This window comes from Brachypodium distachyon, chromosome 1 (genome assembly GCF_000005505.3).
Source record: "Brachypodium distachyon strain Bd21 chromosome 1, Brachypodium_distachyon_v3.0, whole genome shotgun sequence".
Classification (NCBI taxonomy): Eukaryota; Viridiplantae; Streptophyta; class Magnoliopsida; order Poales; family Poaceae; genus Brachypodium; species Brachypodium distachyon.
This window is the reverse complement of record NC_016131.3, coordinates 17,016,519-17,035,515: the sequence shown is the minus strand read 5'-3', so window position 1 is coordinate 17,035,515 and position 18,997 is coordinate 17,016,519. Positions and strand designations below refer to the sequence as shown.

General features: G+C 46.9%; 1 protein-coding gene and 1 long non-coding RNA gene across 4 annotated transcripts; both read left to right on the top strand.

The window, feature by feature from the left end:
* Window positions 1-529: 529 nt before the first annotated feature.
* Window positions 530-2,449, top strand: LOC112271758. Its single transcript, XR_002965100.1, has 2 exons — window positions 530-1,206; window positions 1,844-2,449. It is a non-coding gene; the product is annotated as an uncharacterized LOC112271758 (long non-coding RNA).
* A 5,511-nt stretch (window positions 2,450-7,960) lies between these two features.
* LOC100846073 (uncharacterized protein PF11_0207) lies at window positions 7,961-15,015 on the top strand. Of its 3 annotated transcripts, none has more exons than XM_010237137.3 (7): window positions 7,961-8,130; window positions 8,966-9,125; window positions 9,273-9,356; window positions 13,469-13,971; window positions 14,047-14,112; window positions 14,215-14,551; window positions 14,633-15,015. In XM_010237137.3, exons 4-6 carry the CDS (start codon window positions 13,474-13,476, stop codon window positions 14,365-14,367), a joined length of 717 nt encoding a protein of 238 aa, XP_010235439.1. In that variant the 5' UTR covers window positions 7,961-8,130; window positions 8,966-9,125; window positions 9,273-9,356; window positions 13,469-13,473; the 3' UTR covers window positions 14,368-14,551; window positions 14,633-15,015. The 3 variants fall into 3 exon arrangements, with proteins under 3 accessions (XP_010235439.1, XP_014753373.1, XP_024317522.1); XM_014897887.2 differs by having other exon boundaries at window positions 8,957-9,125; XM_024461754.1 differs by lacking the exons at window positions 7,961-8,130; window positions 8,966-9,125; window positions 9,273-9,356 and adding an exon at window positions 9,369-13,204.
* Window positions 15,016-18,997: the final 3,982 nt, after the last annotated feature.

Genomic DNA, 18,997 nt, shown 5'->3' with positions numbered 1-18,997 from the left:
CAGATTCATCCACCTGATTTTGTAGCTCAGGATATCATGATTCAACGAAGTTCATGCCGTTTGGCTCTCTGAAAAAAAGAGAGGCTATATGTACAGCCGAGTCAGATTCAGTCGAAGCCCGCAGGTACATAAGGCCCCAGTCGAACATTTCCTCCTGGGCCCAGGTTGGTCGTGATCTGCCACCGTCGGCCCGTAATTTCAAATGGCTTTCATGGAAAGAATTACGATGCTGATTCATAAAAAAAACAGCCAGGCTGCTAATCTAATAATCTCTTTCCCTCTCTTTATTCTTTTGTCACTGGGACTGCGAGAACACATGCTCATCGTTTCTTCTATCAAGCTACTTACTACATATATCACCAGTGTTGACTCAATTTCTTTACGATATTGTATGCAACATGTTTCTTAATTAATACATACCCTATTCAAAAATAAAATCCTACTTTCCACGTGTAGTAACTTTTATGAGGAAAACACCTTTTCCGCGTTGGTTCTGCATCTTGACTATTCCTTAATTTACGTCGTCCCACCCGCCACACCCGCGAAAAAGAAAACCATTCTGAGATAAACCGAAAACGACCGCTCTCGTCTCTCCCCCAGCCTACGCCTCCGCGCTGCCGCGACCCTTCCCCAGCCGCTGCGCCACCGCTCTCTCCCACCTCCCTCTACCTCCCTGCCCCTTCTCCCCTGCTCGCCGCTGATTCCCTCGGCTAGGGACCACGGCCCCCTACGTTGCGCCTCCCCTGCTCGCCATCGATTCCCCCTACACGCCGTCGATTTCGGCGGCAAGGTCCGACTCCCCCCTGCGCGCCGTCGATTCCGGCATCCCAGGCTAAAGCCCCCCCTGCGCGCCGCCGATTCCGCCGGTGTCCTTGGCTTCGGGGAAGGAGGTTCACGGGAGAGAGATGGGGTGACAGGAGAGAGAGAGAGAGAGAGAGAGAGAGAGAGAGGGGCATAAGTGGAACGAGCAATCATATGGTTGCCCCACGTGCAGCCCAACAACTGGCGCCGCGCACGTCGCGTCCCTGCCCAGTCCCGTCGCCAGCGCCGCCCAAGTCGCGTCCCCGTCCAGCCCTACCGGCGGCGGCGCACACTTCTGCGTCTTGATTTCTTGTATGAAGTGGGGCCTCCCAGGCCACTGCAGCTGCCGTCGCCGGCATCTTCTCTTGGTCGACGAAGGTGCCCAACAATTGCGATGAGAGGCAGGTAAGCGAAGCTTCGGCCCTGCTAATTCCCCCCAGCTTCAGTGGACACTTCCGGCTCCAGTATCTGGTATAGTTGTTGGCTTCTCTTAGTTATTAGCTTGAGGTAACCTGAAGGCCATTTACTTTGGCTCAATATTTGATAATGCCAATCACGTTCGTTGGCTGCTAACTTTTCTGATCTTCCGATCTATAACGTGTTTACTGTTTAGCACCATATAGGCGGCGTCGGCAAATTGTAGACTATTCCAAGGATATATGTGTGAAATAGTAATTAGGAGTGATCCATTTTATGGTGAGAAAACATCATTGGTTACATACATTAGAGTAGCGTCATGTTTGGGTCTGAATCCTAGAGAAGGTCAGGAGCTTACAAATAGACTAATAATTTTGATTGGAGGAGAGGGATAAATGCTTGATTAGCATATAGTAGCAGCTGCACACTTCAGATCATGCCAATGGAAGTCAGGTACAGGCTATTTGACCATATATATCAGAGTATACTGCTACCTACAAATTTGTATTCATGTTCTTCATCGACTAATTAGAAATACTATGTTTGTTCATTGATCTCTCAGATCTTTAAGAAGAAACTTGTGTCTTCTGTAGTGCTTATTTTACCTATGTGCTCATTTCGCTAGGCTGGTTGCAGACTTGCAGTTCTTCTAAAATCAAAGAATCTTTAATATTAAAATGAAACCGGATGAAGAACTCAGAGGCCGATGGGGAAAGAACATGAAGTTATCTTTTATATAGTCCATCCTGGAGGCTTCACGATTATGGTACTAAGTAGGGTTGTTTACATCTTAATTAACATTTGGCATGCAGATATTATTTCTTTATAGTTTCCTTTGGAGACCATGTTTTGTGGGTTATATTATCAGATATTGACTACACTTTCGAATATCAACTTAACGTGTCTTGGAGTTGTAGTGGGCACTACACTTTCGAATATTAACGTGTCTTGGAGTTGTAGTGGGCAATACCTTTTTATCCCGGTGATACTATCTATATACACCATAATTTTCAGAAGGAAAAGATTGTTGTCTTCAGAGAAAGTAGATTCTAGAGAGAAAATCTTCAGAAGAAATCTTTTTTTAAAGGATGTTTGGTTCTCATCAAAGAAGACCAAAGAGATGATGTTTTGATGCATGTTAATTTTGTTGCTCCGTTGCAACGCATGGGCATTTCATTTGAACTCCTTCCTGATGAGACTACTACTAACTTCTTCAGCTGATGCTTCTCCAGGTCAGTTAATTGTTTTGCCTCTACAACATCTGGTATGTGTTGGAGTAGTCACCTTGAGACTAGAGAGAGAGAGAGAGAGAGGGGGGGGGGGGGGGGGGCGAAACTGAATTATTGTTTGAGTAAATATGTCCTGTAAGATTATGCACATCCAAGATAAATTTTAATTCCTACTTTGAAAATTATGAGCATAAGGCTGTCCTTACCAATGATTTAGCTGACATGGATGTTTCTATATTTTTAAATGGCTGACCCAGTGACCCTTCTGATTAGATTTAATCAAGCAATAGCGCTGCAATACAAATTGTGAACAGTTTGGTCAGGATATGGAATTATTTCAATGCTCCATTTTTTCAATTTAATGCACAGTTGATCCAAACTAAAAGATTGAAGTTTGAGCTTCTGCTTGGCGTCTTTAGTTCTTAACAGAGATGCACGTAAGGAGAGCCTAGGTTCAAACACATTTTCTCGAAATGTATAAATGTTTGTGTCTCGCTATAGTTACCTGGAGGCAGAATATACAGAGCAAAATTGGAGATAGCTAGCATTCCTTTAATTGATGCCTTTATAATTTTCTTAGTCACGGGTTCTTAACTAGTAAAATTTGGTTTCTGTCCAGTCTGAGTCGAGTACAGTCAAAAGCGATCCTGGACCAAAATCGAGTGTATCTATATACGGAAAGGCTAGCTGGTGCATGCCGTTTCATTACTCTGGTGCATTACGCATGCAAATGGATTACATTAATTAGCTAATGCAAAGCTCCGGCACACGGGCCGTTCGAACATATATAGTGCCCATGGAATGATGCAAAGCATCACTAGCTATGGCACTTAGCATCAAGATATATGCTAAGAATCTTGACAGAGAGTACGTACTTAGCATCAAGATATATGCTACGGAGTAGTAAAACTGCTAACAGATTGCTAACAGAGATCATCAACGCGCGCCCTTATTGTTTCTTCTTACTCCTCGGTCTTGTTCAGTGTTCAACAATCCCGCATTGGTGCGTGGCGAGATAACCCAGCAGGTCTTTCTTAAAAAAAAAAAAAGATAGCCCAGCACCCAGCAGGCAGCCAGTGACAGCGCCCGAAAGCACGGCCCAGAACGGCACGGCCCAGGACGGGAAGCAGTACAGGCGGCCCAGCCAATTCACCTTAAACCCGCCGCACACGCACCTGTCCTCCCCCGCGATCGGCAGCGCGATCACGGCGTCCAGGACGTGCACGGCGAGGCCGAGGCGGGCCTCGTCCAGGGCCGTCTTCCTCACCACGGCCGCGCCCGGCGGCCGCGGGTTCAGGAACACGATGGCGGTTGCGGCCAGCGTCGGGAGCACCGTCCCGTTGGCCGTGGCCGCCACGCGGCCACGAGCGCCGCCTCGGAGATGCGCGCCCCGACGGCGTGGTGCAGGAGGAGCGCCGCCTGGCAGCCGGCGCTGAGGTTGTTGTGGAAGGTCGGCGTGAAGGCGGTCACGGCCTCGTCGTCCGGGCAGAAGACGGTGAGCCCGGCGTTGGCAGCGAAGCGCTGCTCGAGGACCTCGCTCGCGTTCGGCGTCGCGGCGACGAGGGCGGCGAAGCGCCCGCAGCCGCTGGTGGAGAGCAGGCCCGTGAGCGTGAGCGTCGTGGCCTGGGGGGTCATCGGGGGCTTGTCGGACGCGTGCCGGCCGTGGCGCGGGGAATCGATGCCCCGGAACTCGAGTAGGTGCTGGGGCCCCTTGTCCTCGCGGATGGCGGCGGCTCCGGACAGGAGCAGAAGAGCGAGCAGGAGCAGGGCAGCCATCGTGCCCGTGACAATCACTAGGAGGAGTACGGGATGTGGCCCGTCGTCGGGTGTATTTTAACGACGTTTCTGATCGACGGGCCCACAAGTCAATGCCAACATGGCATCTCGGCCTTACCAGCATGGATTGGGTCAGGCCGAAGGGGACCTCGGGGCGGCGAGGCGCGGCGCGCCGAGCGGACGGCACGGCACGACGCGGGCGTGCAGGAGACAATGCGCGGCGGTGCGGCTCAGGCGTAGGCACGCGGGCAGACGGGCGGCGAGGCGCGGCACGATGCGGCGGGGCCGTGGGGCGGGGGGGGGGGGGGGGGACGGGCGGTCGCACAGGACGCCCCTTGGTCGCCGACGGACGAGGTGTGCGCCTCCGCAGGCGCTGGGATCGCGCGGCGTGTTTGACCGTGTCGTGCGGCACCGTGTCGCCGCGCTGCCCCGAGGTCCTCTTTGGTCCACCTCGATCCCCGTTGGCAAGACCGAGATGCCATGTTGACACTTACTTATGGGCCCCATCAATCATAAACGTCGATAACACTTTAAACTCGGGTTAGAATTTATTTGTAACGGATTAAACGAATAATATGTGTTTTGTGCAAAAGGTAAGCTCCCCAAGAGGATATGGATATGAAAAAAGCTCATAACAGGCCGGGGCCACCCTGAGCTACCTCGTTTCCTCTCTTGACATTGACATGCCTTCTGCACTGTATTCCTGACGTCCTGCAAGTAGCTCGTTTCCTCTCTTGACAAAGTGAGATAATGAGATTGAATAGTGTCTGCCGTAGGCTCGTAGCGTAGCACGACCCAGCGCTCACAGCAACCTCAGCAAAAGTTTCCAGTTATACCTACATTTCCACTCCCGTCTCTGCACTGCACAATTTCTTAGCAGCTTCGCTCACTCACAATCTCACATGCTGAACATGCGCTCACAGCAACCTCTTGTCTACACGTTGTTAACTCCTGTTACTCTTCCGAGGAGAGTGGTAGCTCAGGACATGAACATGCTGAAAATCGAAATGCTACGCTTCCACTCCGTGGATGCACTGCAGTTTTCTTAGCAGCTTCTCGCTCACTCACATGACTTCATTGGCTCTCGAGTCTCGAGAATCTTCCATCTTGACGCTGCGCCAAAGTATATTTCCATCTCGACTGCCTGTAGGACGTGGCTCCCGCAGACGACATGAAAAAGATTATAACATGCCGGGGCCACCCTGAGCTGGCTCGTTTCCTCTCTTGACCTTGACATGCCTTGTGCACTGTGTTCTGACGTCTTGCACTCTTTGTCCTAGCTAGCTCGGTTCCTCTCTTGAGGAAGTTGAGATCGATGGAATAAGCTACGTGTCGTAGCGTCCGCACGAGCCACAGCGCTAGCTTAGCACTGAGATAATACTAGTATAGAGTAGCGGTGCATCGGTCAAGTTTCCAAGAAAAGAAAAATGGACCACCGTCCATCGCCCTAACAAGGGACCGTGTTTTCACTGTGTACGCATATGTAATGCGATGTGACGGACCTGCAGTGTTAGCTGCTCTCGCTTTCAATGCAACATATGTGCTGGAAAGATTATTTATTACCTCCATCAAGTGACCAAGAAAAGAAGGGTGAAAGCAACATGGTGTTATCTCAGCACATGCATGCCATATACTACACCTACTACCTAGCTAGCTAGGCCATCTGATCGAGGCCCTTTGAAAAAGTAAAATGTACTAGGCATGCACATTCATGCATTTTAGACGGGAGTGTTGCGTATTTGGTTTCTGTCCAAGCAGAATCAAAAAAGCATGTCTTGGACCGATCGAGTAGCGCTTCAGACAACATGGCACATGATCTCGGCAGTTCCTCTGCGTGGTTGCAACGTCTAGTCATCATTATTTCTAGGGAGATTATTCCGTGGCATCGCGGATACCTATTTCTGCTCGAGGCCGATCACTTTGTTAGCTAGCAGGGTCATGGCAACCTCAGCAAAAGTTTCCAGTCACCTACGAGTAGTTGTTAACGCAGAGTGGCAGCTCGGGACATGTGAACATGCTGAAAATCAAAATGCATGCATGCTACACTTCCACTCAGTATTTGCACTGCAATTTCTTAGCAGCACGGTGCGCTCACTCACATGACCAGACCACATGTGCATGCCTTTTCTCTTCTTGTTGTCCTTCCATGGTTGGCTCTCGAGTCTTCCATCTTGATTCTTGACGCTGCGCCGAAGTATTTCCTTTCCTGGCTCTTAGGCCGATCGCAGCGCTCGCCTTAGGAGTCGTCCCATAGTCGCCACGTAAGCCTGATGAGACGCATCGTCCAGTGCATCGTGTCTTCCTTCGTTCGTAGGATAATTTTTCTTCAGGATTTTCTACGCCGTCTCCTGCTGGCTTCCTGGCTGTGTCTCTCACCTTCTCCTACCTCTCTTCTTCACATCTCGAACTAACCATTCCAGATCTAGCATCAATGGACGACTATGAAGCTCCGGAAAAGCAAAAATGAATTCGTGGTGATGCTGGCTGTGTGAAGAGAGTAACTTGAAGATGATTCCCTGTAGAGCATGAATATTGAAAGAGGAACTCAAAAGTCTTTAATGACCACGAATTGCAGAAATTAGACATGGCTGCCTCCACGGGTCCGTCGGGTCGAGCTGCGGCTCAGCTCTATCATCCATGAGACCTTGACTAGCTGCAAGTGGTTGTGCTTGGGGCCTGAAAGACTAATTGTACAGGTCTGTCTCGTCATCGCCATGGCCTGAACAGGCACACGAAGACTAATTGCACAGGGGGAGAACATCAGTTGGAGGGGACACGAAGGAGACCGGCGGCTGGAGGGGCGGTGACCTCTGACAGGACTCAGGGAATTGGGCAGGAGGGTAGAGGAGGACTGCTCAGGGCAGGGATAAGACCGGCGGTGCCCTTTCCGGAAGAGCAGCGTGTTGCATCCGGGGAAAAGAACTGCCGCACGGGATCGAGTATAATTAAGTTTTGCGTCGGGGCATGCGATGCGTTAAGGACCATCGTTTGCATAAGTCTAGTCACGACAGTAAGAAAGATTGTAACATAAGTGCCAACTAAGCAAGATGTGACATGTTATTAACGAGAAGAGAGAGGTTTGTGGTAACTAGATATGTTACCATAACATCACACAAACCAAAGCAACTGACTCTACAATTTAATAAATGACACCATGGATGACACCACATATATGTTACTACCCACTATGAAGATAGTAATTTAAAGTATTTATTTTATACAACTTTTACGATGGTTGTCCAACCTATTTGATTACCAGGAAGTACCGGAAATTACTTAAATAAAGAAATATTAGTGATTTTTTTTAACTTAATTAGAAGATTGCCTGTTGCTGTTCGCGGTGAACACGTCGAAACCAACTACCCCGTCTCCCTCTCCCAGTCTCTCACCCTCGTCGCTCTCTCGATGCAGCAACCGCTCCGGCACCGCAGCTCAGCCCACTCCCCGGCCTCCCCCGGCCCGCCGGCGTGGCCTCTGGCCCGACCCGCCACCGCCTGCGTGCCCCCCGTCGACCCCACCCCCGGGCTCCCCCATCCCGGTGGCGCGGCCCGCCTCCGCCCCCACCCCCGGTCTCCCCCATCCCGGCCCCACGCCCCCGCTCCTCTCCGTCGCCCCCACCCCCGGGCTCCACCCGTCCGGTGGCGCGGCTCGCCTCCGCCCCCACCCCCGGACTCCCCTGTCCCGACACCGCGCCCCCGCTCCTCTCCGTCGCCCCCACCCCCGGGCTCCACCCGTCCCGGTGGCGCGGCCCGCCTCCCGCCCCACCGCCGGACTCCCCTGTCCCGGCCCCGCGCCCCCGTTCATCCACCTTTGGCCGACAGCTCCTCGTCCCCTCCCTCTCCTCGCGCCCCGCCGCCGCCGACCGGGCTGGTTGGCCGGATCCGCGCCATCGATTGTTAAGCATAAGGTATGACCTATTGATACCGAGACTTGGTAGTCTTGCTTTTCTATGAATATTAATGGTTATAGTTGTCGTGGTTCAGGCTAAAGTCTCAGACAGTTGTGTGGCACAGATTGGATGTGATTCTGATTTCTGCTTTACAAAATAGAGCTAGATGGCTCAGTTTTCTTGTGCTGATCAGGACTTTAAGTAGAAGGTTTCAAGCTTGCTAACTAACCAATCAGGCTTGATTGAATTATTAGCCCTTAAAAGTCACCAACATTGTGACAGTCAATTATACAGAAAGAGAAGCTACTGCTTAGCTTGAAGCATCGTAAAGCAAGCTAATCTTTTGTTATGCGATCTGCTTGTGTGCTTGAAGAAGCAAAGGCCTATGCACATCAGCTACGGTAGCACATCAGTACCAAACTGGATACTTCCTTGTACCCATTTAGACTGAACCAAATAACTCATCTAGGACCTAGGGTCCGTTTTTTCTGTAAGGAAAAGATAAACAAAATAAAGGAGAAAGATATATACTTGCCAAGTTGTCATGCAGGATCAGGTCAACCTAGAACTTAGGTAATTAGGAACAAAGTTTGGGCAAGGCAGCCTTTTCCTTCACGCAGGAGATGAACTCCTTCACCTGTTCCTGCCAAACATGTCACCATTTGATTTCAGCACATAGTTGCATATGTGTTCCGGGATTTTTTTGAGTGGATAGAGCTGGAACCTTTGCACTATTGGAATTCCTTACTCTTCAGGGACCAGTTTTGTACTTTCCATTGTGTTACCGAAGATGAATTTGCTAATTTGTTAATTGTGTTTCTTAGAACATGATTTCTTTTTAAAGTTTTTGCAGGGCTTAGAACATGATTTCGCGTTCAATGTTTCATTATAACTATGGTGGGATTCAGGCTAAAACGCAAAATGTAACATCTGAGGGTGATTCAGATGGTGATAATGATATCGTCATTGTGTCAAGCTGAAACATAGCAGAATACTTGCCCAAAGCTACATAGGTCAGGCATTTTTTCAACTCAAAGCCACGTAACATTTGTTTTCTCTCTCTCATGACTGGGACGTTCTCCTCTTTGCACCAAATGTTGAGTAAGTATTCTGCAATTGTTTAGTAGAATATTTGGCATAACCTTGTCTAAACAATCCAGGATCTTTGTCTTGATCGTATCGGAGTTCATATATATTCCATGGAAATACATGAAAGAAGGAGTAACTAAACGAGCAGCTACAAGGTATGATACTTCATGCACTCCATCTATAACAATTAAGTACACTCGTAAACTGAGGAATCATACAAGGAACAATTAAGGAAGCATGCATGTACTACTGTCACCCATAACTTATCTTATAATTAAGTACACTCATAAACTGAAGAACATATCGTTTTAAATTGTCACTCCTTATGAACGTCATAGTTCCTTGTATGGGCTCTTTGTATGGCGTCCTGGTTGGGTTTTCCTGCGTGCTCTGCCCTCTACACGTTCAGCGATTGCATTTGTGGCAAATTGCTCTATCACAGCGACATGACTAGTAGGTTTAGGTGGCGTAATCTTCCTTGTGCGTCCACGTTTCTGCTTTAGGCAGCCGGATGTCTCGGATTTGCTAGCATCATGTAGAGGGTTATCTTTTTTGCTGGCAGCATCTGGAGGGCTGTTCTCCTTGTTGTTGGCAGCATCTGGAGGGCTAATCTCCTGGACATCATCGTCTGCAGCATTGGGTTGAACAAGCTTTGCAATGCTTGCTTCGTAGGCCGTCTTCTGTAGAGCAGAAAGTGGTGCGTTAGTTGTATTGTGCAAACGTGAAAGATTAAATATTGATGAACCGAAATGCCGGTTGTGTAGCACTAACCGTTATTGGATTCTTATAGGATTCTAGCCGAAGCCGGTTAGATCTGAACGCAGCAGACTTGAAAATATTTTCCAGCTGAAAATATGTATCTGTGACTAAATATGATAGCAGCACATATGTTAGCGTAGCAAAATTAGTAACTACAAGAGTGGAAACAAAATTAGTGTTTTGCTCACCCGTGTGAAATCTTGGGCCATCTTTTCCCCGTCCCATGACAACATGTATTTTAGTGTGTATGCACCACAAGAATGGCTGCAATGTGAAGTTTAAGCTCAGTAATCTTTAGTAGTTCAGAAATAATTTGTAATGCAATACGTACCCGTCTGTCTGTTGTGGTATGTTGGTATAGCATACTTTATTCCATTGAGAAATGTTGATGGGCACTCGTGCTTGTACTAAGCCGCACTTGACTGCATCTTCGATGCACGTCTGTATAGACTCCGTTAGGCTAGTTTCCTTGGCCTCGTCACGAAGGTGTGGTATAGAGTTGAGGACCTGAATCTCTTCCTTATCGAAATTCAATACCAGTAGAAGCCAGTGGGAATCATGTACATTGAATGGGATTTGTACCTGCGGTTAAGTTTATGTTGTCTAAGGTTAGGTAATAATTCGGATATGCACAATATAAATATAGTTTTGCAGGATCGACGAGATGAAATGCTGCATGTAGTTTCAGATTATGAAATAGGAAAGCGGAACACGCATACCTTTCGGTGTCCTACAAGTTTCTTTACTATGCGATCAAGCCAATTGGTATCTCGTCCGCGAATAATACCCCCACTTTGCCCTAACAACTTCCTCGTTTCTTTTGGGTATACGACTGATGTAGTATCAGTCTCTACATTGCTAATGTATGCGTATGCATGAATAACCTGTAAAAGTTGCAATCATGTAATATGCCACCAGTTGGTATAGTCATAGCAATTTGCAATGTTAGGGGATTACCTCATCGAAAATGAATCCGCGGGTGACATTAGGCCTTAGTAGATGAACTTGAAGGACAGTCTCTCCAACGTCAACTACTTCAGCCAGGGGGCAACTTTGGCGGATGAAAGCCGCGACCTTTATGTCTTCGTTTGTCAACATGTAGTCACTGTCGAATACAGGCATGCGCGGTGGGGTGAGTTTGTTGGTGACATCTTTCTCCGGGTGCTTGTTGATTTCCATGTGATCATCACAGGGTGTTGTAGCAGCATTCCTAGATGGTTGAAAACGAGGAGTTGGTGCAACCTTGCCATTAATAACGTCGTCTTGTTCCTATAAGAATGATTGATCATAAATTTGTTCTTATTAGCAAGTAATATAGGCCTACAATTCTCACCGGGACAAATGCAGCCGTAGACGTTGGTTGCGTGTTGCCATGAACCATTTGCCTAAATCTCTGGACCACGAAATACATGCAATGAATATATATCCATGGGAAGATGCATTTTAAACCGATGTTAGTGGTATCAGATACCTGGAATTCTCTTTTGACCTCGATGAGTTCATCCTCCACCTTAGACAACCTTGTTTTGGTAGCATTTTGTGTCCTAATTTCTCCGACCTCCTCAGTCAAGGCGAGAATTCTGGAATCAATTTTGTGCTCCATGTCCAGTAGCTGTCTGCCTATTTTTTTCTCGATTTCTAGTCTTTGCCAGGAGATAGTTTGCATTATCGCGTCCATCTGTCACATAAATAATGTACAAAACTAAATGAGTAAGTTGAGTGCGAGATTTTATGGTACTGAAAAGAGTGTGACTTAGTTGGTCATACTTGTTGATTGCTAATACGAAGATATCCTGGTTGTGCTTTGAAGCTGAAATCTCCATCCGCGTGTATCTTTTCATTTGCTGGCATGGTAGGTTGAGCATTGGGAATGTTCATCCGTCCATTGTCATCACAAATGTTCATCGTAACCTTGCAAAAGGTAGAATGCATCAGTCATAAGAATTAAATAAGCTAAAATGAAATAGTTGTGCATATAAAAGCACCTCTCCTCGATCTGGTCCTCCACTAACATAGGCCGCTGCTCTTAGTGCTGCGTTGCCTTCATCCCATCTTGTCATCAACGGAGGGGATATAGGATCATAGGAGACCGGCCCAGCATGGACGTGCTCCCAGTACCAGAACTACATAAAAGTGGTAGTTAATATACTGAACTTACTCATAGGGATATTTGTCGAGTTTATGTACTGATTGTGTTTTACTGTAACAACACTTACTTGTAGCAAAGGTAAATTTCCTTGAAGGCTTGTTCGGTCTAGGTATTGAAAATTCCGGATGGAATCGAACAAGTGAGCCAATGTGAAACATCCCCAGTTAAATTTGGGAATGTCTGCCACATCCTTAACCAGGGCCAAATATTTGCGGTCTACATAGTCGTTTGCTGTCGGTGCTAAAATAATACCAATGGCATACAGAACGAAATGCCTGATGAAGTGATCATCAGGAGTTGTGGAGGTTTTGATCAGGGTCTCAAGGGTTGTCAGCATTAGTCTATTGTCAGTCTGGTAAGCATTAAACAAGTCCATGTTTGTTGATCCTTGTCCTTCTGTATGTTTATAGATATCCTCCCCTTGAATCGGAATGTCCATTATATGGGACACATCCTTTTCGGTCATAGGAATTTCCTGTCCACACAACCGAAAGGTTTTCTTGGTGCAGATGCAGCGCTTGGCAAGTCTCACTAGCATTATTCGTCGTAAAGACGTAGGCTTCATTTGCATGACTAGCACTATTGGTCATCCGGAACCATGACTAGCACTATTGGTCATCCGGAACCATGACTAGTAGTATTGGTCATCCGGAACTCAAAAATACACGTACTACTATGAATTATGGGCGTAGGAGTACATCTTTTTTTTATCTATTCATAATTCTTGTCTCAAATTTTTAGCTCTGGATACACTAGTACGACGTAGGAGTACATCTCTTTTTTTTATTCGAAAAAAAAGAGAATCCTGGGAATACACTAGTACAACGTAGGAGTAGAACGTAGGGAAAAAAAAAGATCTACTCCAAGTCTATCACGATCAGGGGAGATTCTCACGGAGAGGATCCTGGATTTGTTCCCCCTATTTAGCTAGGAAGCAACTACGTCCGCAGTTTTGTTTCCCCACGACCTGCACGGTCCTGCGCGTTCGATCGCAACTCGACTCCCATAGCTGCAACCACCATCGTCTGCCCTCGGCCGTAGTCCTGCCGCCGTCCCCGCCCCCGCTCCACCGGCCGACGCCAGCGGCCTCATCCGGTAAGCCCCTCCATCTTCTGGCATGCTTTTTGTACAGGCTATATGCTAGTGCGCCGCTTTGGGTGCTCATCGCTGGTCCTCTGCGGCCAAATCCGTCCGAATCTCATACCTGACAAACAATACAAGTTCAATCAAATACCTGATAAACATGCGGACTATTGCATCTACTTGATTTCTGATTTTGATTGAAAACATGCTGAAACAAATATTATTTTCATGTGATCTAACGTTGAGGTTTTTTTTACATCTCATCTAACGGTGTAGGGACCATGGATTCGAAATCTTTGCTCGATGAGATGGACAAGAAGATGCACTTGGAGAGGGAGGAGATGGACAAGAAAGTCAGCAACGAACGTGCAGCTGTAGACGGGGTGATAAAGCATGAGCGGGACAATATGGACCTCAAGATCAAGCAAATCGATGCAGAGACGGATAAGAAGTTGACGTTGGATTGTCAACAAATGGACATTAAGGTAAAGCAAGAACGTGCCTTGGATCATGCATTGAAGCTAGAGCGTGATAAAATGGTCAAGGAGATAAAGAAGATCCGTAAGGACATGGATCAGAAGTTGCGGCAGGTGCGGGATGAGATGGACCACACTGTACAGCTTGAGCATGCAAAGATGGACTCCAGGAATATGCAGGCACGTGCAGACATTGATAAAAAATTGCAGCACGATCGTCAAGAGTTGGATTCGAAATCTTTGCTAGAGCAAGTCCGCATGGAAGCCAAGATGATGCAGAACCGTGCGAGGATAGCTTCAAAGGTATATTTCTATTTTTAATACTTTCCTCATCTTGTCACCAGAAGTGATACCAAAACCAGTTTATAACCGTTGCAGGCTACCACCGAGCAAATACAGTTGCATAGCCCTCGACCTGAAGAACCGGTCTCATATTTTCTCCCGGTAAGTATGTCGAACCGATGCGATGCACATCCAAAATCATGTATGGACATTTTTATATTGCTGAAAACATTATATAATGGAATGAATAAATGTTATATGTAGGAACTTGTAATGGAATTTAGTGTTACCGTCGACGGGGAAATTTCTTATAGTCCGAAAGGATACTTCGGAGGACGTACCGGTTACATGATTGTTAGGGAACCTGACGTTGGAGTGGTCGATGATGGTGAACCATTTGCGTGTTCATGGTTATAAAGGGGATGCCGATTTGTACTACCTTGAGCCTGGTTGCATACCACCTGACGGAATGGTCTTAATGTCAGGTCCAGAGCATGTAGAACAAATGATGCAGGCTCATAAAGGCAAAAAGAAGTGTCAGTTGTACATCATCAGGAATGGTTCATGGTCAGATGATTGTGATGATGGAATGAATGAAGAGGTTACTTATCTTGCAAATGTTCTACATTTTCTGCTACCTTACTTCTATGTTGATTGTTATACTTTTTATGTTTCTGCACAGGGTCAATTCGACCATTTTAATTCGTGGGAGCCCATCGATAGATGGGACGAAGGGCACACGCACAAACATGGATCAGCTGCACTAATGGAGCAACCAGCATCGAACTATCATAAGAAGGCATTGACTTTTAGCAGTGGCGAAGAGGACATGGACTCATAATCATTCCGCATCGAGAGAGAACTAGATGTTTACTACAGCTTTTGCTTGTAATTGCTTGTTTTTATGGGCTATTTTCAGCCAGAGAACTCTAGTGAAACAGATAATAAAGTTTTTTGTTTATTTCATTTAGTAATTGACAAAAAATAAATCATATCAATGTAAAAGCTCAAGATTGAAATAGATACTGCAACCAAGAAGGAGCTTGTCAGGCATGCAGGAGCCCATTTATGTCTTGATTGAAATAGATACTGCAACCAAGTGTTCTCCCTCAGGCCATACTTGTCGAGAATAGAATCCCAGAACATGTCAAAAACAGGCATGGCATCACACTCATATAGGTATCAGACAGTTTCTTCTTGCACCTGGAAAGAATTCTCCATCTACAAAGACGATGGAAGCATTGAGGAAAAACTTTGGCAACTGCCTCTGTCATTGCTTTGCCTTCATCTGTTGTAAAAGAAAATGGCAAACGTTTTTCCATTGCTGTCAGCCATGTCTCAAAAATCCAAGCATATGAAGATTCTGTCCTATCCAAAATCAGTGCGCAACCAAAAACAACACTATCACCATGTTGATTCGTGCCTGTAAAAGCTGCAAACTGCATTTCTCAAACAGTTTGTACTGTCCACTTGTATGTATTAAAAAAAACCAGAGTTCTCCGACTGCTTTCTCATTAAGTAGCTGAAAAAGCCATATGCATCTGTGTCTCCAAACACAATAATACAACCAATTTATTAACACTAGTAATACTAGTGTCACAGAGCGAGGAACAAGAAATAGTTCACTTCTCTCACAGGGTTACCACCATAAATTTGCACTCATTTGATCCATGTAGACAAGTGGAACTCTAAAGTAGCAGTATTGCTCAAAACTGCCCAGCTATTATAACTGTCATTGGTACCAGAATAAAAATGCCGGCCATTGTCCAGTTACATCGTGAACAATCAAATGCTAGCCGGTACAAATAAATCATCGCGAACAATCAAATGCTAGCGACTTCTCTGGGTTCCTTGTCAGCACGGCGACGACAGGCATTCGTGCGGCGACGCCTGCGCTTGTCCCTGAAGCCGAATCTTGCATTGTAACGGCATATTAGCAAAATGTGTCTGCAAGATAATCCAATCAGACATTTGCACAAGCACCTACTGCAGAGCCTGAACTGAAATCACACCCGTTTTTAGGCTGCAGGTTTCAGTCTTGTAGAAGACAAATTCTGATGTAACAAACAATGAAATAAGTATGGAATTCATTCCCCCATGCCTAACTTGCAATCGGAACCATGCATAAATCCTACTTACAGTACAGCTAAAACATAAGAAAGATAATTAACGGACGAGTCAATCCAAGGATGACACTGACGGCCGCAAGATCCCCCACCAACCGCGACCATGGCGGCGGACGAATTAATCCAGGAAGAAAGCTAAAAATTAATCCACGGACGCCAGCTTCTTGTCCTACACAAAAAAATAAAAAATAAACACCATGCACTGTACTAACTAGTAATCCGCATGCATAAATCAACTTTCCAGTTATTTCGTACCTCTTCCCACTTGGAGCATTTTCGCCGATTGTGACCCTCCTGTCTGCAGTAGCCGCATTTCACCGTTGATCTCTTCCGCTTCCGTGGCTTCAGTCTTTTCTTCGGTGCACCTCGGCCTTGCACATGCACAGGATCCAGAATCTTTTCCAAGTCTCCAGAATCAACTCGCGCCGTTTGTGGCAGCACCGGACCATACCTCATGCATTCCTTGTGACCACCGGATGATTTCTTGTTGTCAGGTTGTACATTCAAAACCAACTTCAGACGATCATATGCTTCAACGGACTGAGATGCCAAGAAGCATGCCGCGTGACTCAAATTCCGCAGCTCACGGTACCTCTTCAGGCTTACCGAATAATCATACATGTTGTTTTTTCTGGTCGTAGGAAATGCAGCTTTTGCACTCATCATCCACCTGGTTGGAACACAACACTTGGGAAGTCGTTCTTCTTGTAATATTGCTAAAACGTAAAGTATGTGGGAACATAATGTGCCTAAGCATTCCAGCTTACGGCAAGAATAGGAAATCCTGTCCAAAGAACCTTCTTTCCTCAGAGTGCACTTGGAACTTCTTCTCTCTTCTATCCTTCTTAGCTACAACATACGTACTCAAATTGTCTGCATCTAGTATCTCAATCTTGGTACAGTTACTTGCAGCATTTGTACTCCATCTAACCAACGCAAACATTGCAGGAGTGAAAACTTGTGCAGCATGTTTCTCGAGACTTGAAGCATCAACCTCTGTAAATGGTACGGACTACAAGGCCACAATGTCTAGGATCAACTCGTTTAGGCGTCGTGTCGAAAGGCAACACTCATAATGTTCTAGCATTTTAAACAATGTCATGCTACCATCAAGATGGGTATGCAGAACAGAGTTCAGGCTCTCGCTCCTCTGATTACTGCTCAATCCTAAGAAACAGTGTCCCACCAGATATGGGGCACACCACAGCTTCCTCATCTGATACATCTGATGCAACCACAACTCCTCACTTGTTACTTTAGTCCTTTCTAAGAAATCTAGCCATTTTTTCTCATGCTCTTCTATGGGAGAGCGATCATGTATAAAAGATCTGAATTCTTCCTTAACCAAATCATCACCAAGATGACGTACGATATTCTGCTGAATGTGCCATATGCACAACCTATGAATCGTGTCAGGCCAAACCACCCTTATCACTCTCTGCATCGCCAGGTCCCCGTCGGTGATCACAGATATCGGGTGCTTCTGGGCCATGGCAGCAGAAAAGGTCCGTACCATCCATTCATAGGACTTGCTTGTTTCATGAGAAATAATACCACATCCAAAAAAAACAGTGCTGCGGTGGTGATTCAGCCCAACAAACGGCACAAAGGGTAGGTTGTACTTATTGGTCCTGTACGTGCTATCAAAAACAACAACATCGCCAAAAACCTCGTAGTCAAGTCTGGATTGACTATCGGCCCAAAACAATCCCTTGAGATGCCCCTCTCCATCGACCAAGTACTTGAAGAAAAAAATTGGATCTCTCTCCTGGCGCGCCATCATGTGACGGATCACCGTTTGGGCATCAGCGGCAGCGACTGTTTCGTGCTTATAGAGATGGCAGAAATTATAAATGTCCCTCGTGGTACATCCAACTTCATCATATCCACCATACTGCATCACCATGATATCCATGATTTTATGTTTGCGGAGCCCAGATATTTCCATCTCTACAATGTCCGCTTTCTGCTCGTCGCTGATTCTTCTGTGCGAACGCAACAAACAAGCAAGATCCCGTGGGGCAAGAGGATGGGTGTGCTCATCGATGAAATCCTTCACGAACCAACGCCCTGTTTTCTTGACTCTTGCAATGACCAATTTGGCTCGACAGCCAACACGAGTGAGATTGCGTGGCCTCCTCTTCCTGTCTTCTCTCTTCATGTGCTTCTCTTCACGCGAACCTTCACGACTACAAACAAATTTTGTCAGAATTATCTCCTCGTTGGCTTCATCCCACTCAACATAGCTTTTCCGCACACTAAAACCTTTTTCAAGAGCATAACTGTTATAGAACTCGAAACCATCATCCTCACTACCAAACGTCCTCTCGACGATGTCAAGGTACTCATCAATGGACTCATCAACCATGTCTTTAATCACATACAAATCAAGATTATGTCATGAAAGCGAACCAAAACAGGAACTCTAAAACGACATCATTGCATTGGAATTATGGAATTTCAATGGATTGAGTTCATCAAGAGCAAGAAATTAACGTAATAGTTGATCTTTAAGAAGATTCGGTCATGCCAGAAACCTCAGTGTGCATGAAAAAAGGGTACGAAGTGCCTGATTTTTTGGATTTAATTTTACACGAAAAAAAGAAAAAGGTAATTAATGTTACCTCGGCGGTGGCGGCGGCCAGGGCAGCTTGAGGCGACGCTCGACGAGGCCGGGGCCACCGGATCCGGACGAGGGTGGTTGTCGGCAGCCCGGATCCGGCCGGGGGGGACGTGGGCAGCGACGCGGGCGGAGCACGTGGCGGCCGCCCGAGGGGAGCGCGCGGCGGCGCCGGTGCGGGCGGAACGCGCGGCGAGGGTTGTGCGGGCGGCGGGAGGAGGGGAGGCGTCGGTGGCGGGTGGAGGGGAGACGGCGGCGGCGCGAGGGGAGCAGGTGGGAGGCGGCGCGCCGGCCCAAGGGG

Bases quoted from the DNA above. Each gene is read 5' to 3' on its own strand.
- LOC100846073 (XM_010237137.3), top strand. From the start codon at position 13,474: ATGGATTCGAAATCTTTGCTCGATGAGATGGACAAGAAGATGCACTTG. The intron at 13,972-14,046 runs GTATATTTCTAT...TAACCGTTGCAG, and splicing joins GTGCGAGGATAGCTTCAAAG to GCTACCACCGAGCAAATACA. The intron at 14,113-14,214 runs GTAAGTATGTCG...TGTTATATGTAG, and splicing joins CGGTCTCATATTTTCTCCCG to GAACTTGTAATGGAATTTAG.